This window comes from Daktulosphaira vitifoliae, unplaced genomic scaffold (assembly GCF_025091365.1).
Source record: "Daktulosphaira vitifoliae isolate Bord-2020 unplaced genomic scaffold, ASM2509136v1 Scaffold_5, whole genome shotgun sequence".
Taxonomy (NCBI): Eukaryota; Metazoa; Arthropoda; class Insecta; order Hemiptera; family Phylloxeridae; genus Daktulosphaira; species Daktulosphaira vitifoliae.
The window spans coordinates 7,035,327-7,040,160 of record NW_026099576.1 but is presented as its reverse complement, the minus strand read 5'-3'; the positions used below and the strand labels follow the sequence as shown (position 1 = coordinate 7,040,160).

Below are 4,834 nucleotides of genomic sequence, written 5' to 3'. Positions count from 1 at the left end.
TTTTAAATTAATACTTGCAAAGTAAAATAATTAAAATACATAAATATTAATCAAAGTGTGTTGTTTGATTTGTAAATAGTTTTCAAATTGACATTTTTTAAAAGTTGCCTAGCTACAAATAGACCATAAAACCATAAATTTTTCTTAAAAATAATATATTATGAAAATTTGCGTAAATACATGGGTCGAAGGTGGTAGTTTGCCCCTACTAAATTTTTCTCAGGTCAATAAAATCCTATTTTTTTAAATGGTTGGTCAAAAAAATGTTTTCAATATTAATAATTAATCTGTCGGTCAAATTTAATTGGTTGTTGCCTTAAAAAAAAATGGTCTTTGCTACAATGCTGTTTATAAGTTTTTTCAATTCCAGTATTGATAATATTATTATAAGCAATTGTAATTCATATAATTTACAATATAAACACTAATCACACGTACTATATAATAAACAAGAACTGACACGTTGAAAATAAAATAAAATTACATACTTTTATTTCGATTAACAATTTAAAAGAAAAATAACTTTTGACATATTAACAGGACAAAAAGAAAAATGACATAACATAAAGATTTTACACATTTAAAATAAAACGTACTTCAATTTAGTTAATTGATAAATTTTTAAATGATGGCATCAAACTATTTTCCGACGTCAAATTTACAGTGACATTTAAAGATTGCAAGTTCAATACAAATCCAAAATTGTCGTTACTACTAATGATTTCCAAATTGTTCATTTGAAATTGCTTTTCAATAGACTTAGTTTTGTATTGTTGTCTTTTTCGAGCAAGAAAAACCTCATCGATAAAAAGTGTAATAATTGACGTATTTCCTTTTGCAACTTCATATGCTATCGGATTTACATGTCTGGCGAAAAATGATTTTATTTCGTCGAGCGCGAGTGTCAGTCGAATTCTAACATCACAATATTCAATATTTCCATAAGCTAACATTTGTTTCAAAATAATTAAAACACCGTGAATTTTATTTGTGATTTTTATTTTGGTTTCAAACAGAAAAGATGCCATATCAGAAAAATACAACAGCGATAAATGCATTCTATATATTTCTTGTGATATAATGTTAAAATCCCGGAAAAAATTTTCGGTGCATAATGGCAATACTATTAATGTAATCGAGTCTTGACAAAAGTCCCAGTTATTCAGCGCAAGCTCTAACATACGATATAGTTCTATGGCGTAATAAACGCTAAGTAACAAATGATATTGCCACACCCTATCCATAACATTGTCATGTGTAATGATACTATTATTTGAATTATTCGGAAATAGTGTTCCCAACGTGAACGTTTCAAGTTTTCCGTTCAAATCATTATCAGCAAAAAATAATTGATTTATAAATGACAGCTCTGCTAGAGATTTCCACATGGGAAAATCCACCAGAGTATTGAATTCTTGCACACTGAAGGGTTGTACAGTAACATTTATAGAATCATAAAAAAAAATGCATACAAATAAAAATATTTTTAACATAATGTAAAAAATATAAAAGACGACAATGTACAATTTATTCAAACAGATATGAAAAAAATATCGATGTGCTTACACAATTGCATCGATAATTTCTAAATCTATTTAATATATATATATTTGAAATTTATGTCGATGAGTCTATTTGAAATGAATTAATATTTAAGGTAAAGAATTGTATTAATACAAAATTTGTCATAGATTAAAATAAAACTGTTAATTAAATTTATGTTAAAAACTGATATCTAGAAAACGTCTAAGTAAAACGAAAAAAATAATGCTCATGTATAATTTTATTGTTAACTAAATATATAAATAATTCTACTAAGAATATTAATAATGAAACAGTTACATATTAAATTTTGAACTTAAGAGTAATTGAAATTCGAGAGTATTTTTTTTCTTTAATATCAAAATTAATCCTCAATTAATTAGTTAATTTTAAAAATTAATATATTTTAATATTTATACTAACCAAATATAAGCTATATATATTAAGCATAATATCAAAAAAAAAAATTTTAAAAAAAGTTAATAGTCTATATAAATTTTTTAATCTGTGTAATACAAGACGTCTCAGACCTAACTAACAACGCTTATAACTTTTGATTTAATTATTATTTTTTTACTAATTATTACCTTCTAAAACTACCTTTAAATTATATTTTTCATTATTTATCATTAATAAGATATAAGTTTTGGAGTACGTTAAGAAATATTTAATATATTCTATGTCTCTAATAAGAAATAATTAAAACATTTTTTCATTTACGTAGACTAATGTTGAATTAAAATGTTTTTAACTCGATGATTACTCGTTCTAAAACTTTTGCTGACCAGCAACATTGTAAGAAAAAGACTAAATAATGGCTATTTTGAAATTAAAAAATGAAATGTTTTAATTTTAATATTTTTTTCTTATTAGTAATAAATTATAAAAAATATGCTTTAAACGTAATATAAGGCGTTAAACATTAGTTTAAAAATAATAGTATAATAAAATTATTAATTATTTATATAATCTATATAATTTTTTATAAGATGGGAATATTTTAAGTCTAAGCAGGAGGAGGAACGAAGTTTCCTATCTAATTTTTAATTTGAATGGATAAGTATCTAAAATTTCTGGAAGTTAAAAGTCAATACTTAAAAATTGTATTATTAGCATGGTACTATAAGATTTTGAAACAAGCATATATATTATACTTTCAAAGGTTAATGATCGATAGTTATGTTATCGCCCGGTATTTTAAATAAATTCAGACAAATACAATTCACGTATGACATATAGAAATAATATTTCTTTCCCATTTAGTTAAATAAAATGATTTTACATCAATTAACATATGCTATTATATTAATAAATCTAAAATAATTGTGAAAAAATTTTTCAATAAAAAAATTCATTAATACATAGTTTTGTTTGTAAAGCCGCAGTTTTTTCTATAATAGTAAAAATATTAATTTGAAAATTTTTCGTTTATTTTTCAGAATTACAATTACCAGGTATACTTTTATTAATTGAACGTTTTAGAATTTATGATGCATTTGTTAAGTATTTCAAATGTAATACTATTATGTGTATTTATTAAGAAATTAAAATGCAATAAAATTGATCTGGACAATCTCGATGTTGTTAAAGTACATGAATACATAGAAAAGAATAAGCCGCTTATGGATTTAACAATAAATGGTGACACTATTTACACTCAATCCGAATCTTTTTTGTCAGATCGAAAATTTTATATTCAAAATCAAAGGAACATTGATCTTAATACACCTCCGGTCGAGAATAGAGAAATAGGAATTTATAAAACTACTGAACATATTATAAAACCTAACGTCGCAAACAGTACAAATGGATCTAGAGAATTAAGAATTCTAGATCATATCGATGGAATTCCAGTCATTGGATCACCCTTAGGATCAATTATGGAACAAATTCTTATCAATGTCGATACGCCCAATTATTTAGAGGCTATAATATGGCTGCAAAATGTAATTGAGAGTATTGGAATTTCTGGAGTAACTAGATACTGCGAAATAACTACAGCATTGTTAAATACTCAAACAAAAGTGTCAATTCTACATAAAAAGTATTCGACATTTATACAAATGTTAGAAAATCTATTTTATGAATATCGTTTATTTGGCGCTCCAATTAAAAGATTAATAGAAATTATTGCGGAGTATGAAAAGTCCCCTGAAAGTAGCCATGCTAAAAAATCTTATTCAAAGTCGTGTGTATTACTAGCTAAAAATTATAGCAAATATACTCGTTTAGTGAATGCTTTTGTTTGGAAAGATGTCTTAGATTTAACAACTACTAAACAAATGAAAGATGAATTGGAATATGTGATAGCATCTTGTTATTTAAAATTCAATAAGACATATTTGACTTAATAGTATCTTTTTACATAATATTTGTTATGTGTTTTCAATTTATTTTGTCAAATAAAATTGTTTTAATAAAAAAGTACTTCTTTATTAAAATTTAAATGATTATTTTCGCCATTTTATTTCATATTCATTTTTTTTAACAAGCGTTCAACTTAAACACGGGTAGGGCTCAAAGTTTTTATTAACATTTTTGAGCCTCAAAGTGATTGAACAAAAAAAAAAAACAGATTATCTTAAATTATTAACTTTTTTTATTAACTTCATCTTAACGAGTTTTAAAAAATCTGCATATCCTAGTTAATTAGTGATGAGTTATAAACTAGCGTAGCACAATTAACTCATCTATAGAACACTTGTCATCTAAGCTAGATGTTAATTTAAGACCTCAGAAGACAAAATAATTTGAATCATAAGTGGTTAAATAAAATAAATAAATCGTTCGACTAAAATTTAAAAAATGGTTTCAACAAATATTAAAAAAAAGTAATAATGCAATCATACCGTAATGCAGTTTATTTGGTACATTAAATATATTCCTTTATATTCTATTCAAAAGCTGTTATAAAATTTCAGTTACCTAATTATTTAATTCTTGCAAATACTATAATAATATATGAGGTATTTTATTAATAATAGTATTGATTATATATTTCAAATATTAATAAAATATATCATTAAATAGTATGTAAAATTTAACTACTGTTACTGAAATATTTAATTATAATTTTTTTAAAGAAAATAATTATTGGCTGGTTATATTTTACAATGTCATACTAACAAACAATTTGATTTACAGAAATAAATGTAATTTGAAAATTTCGCTTAGTTTTAAAGCTATCAATATTAGTTCTTATTATCATAACGAAAGGCTAATACATAGAAAGTATGTATATTTTTAACACGCTTATATTAGTTTCACTTGTATGTATGTATGTATGTATGTA

The 4,834-nt window shown here is 23.8% G+C and overlaps 1 protein-coding gene across 1 annotated transcript; it reads left to right on the top strand.

Annotated features, from left to right (window-relative positions):
* The first annotated feature begins 1,549 nt into the window (after positions 1–1,549).
* LOC126908546 (uncharacterized) lies at positions 1,550–3,977 on the top strand. The gene is made up of 2 exons (XM_050690719.1): positions 1,550–1,657; positions 2,982–3,977. Exon 2 carries the CDS (start codon positions 3,030–3,032, stop codon positions 3,891–3,893), a length of 864 nt encoding a protein of 287 aa, XP_050546676.1. The 5' UTR covers positions 1,550–1,657; positions 2,982–3,029; the 3' UTR covers positions 3,894–3,977.
* The last annotated feature ends 857 nt before the right edge of the window (positions 3,978–4,834 follow it).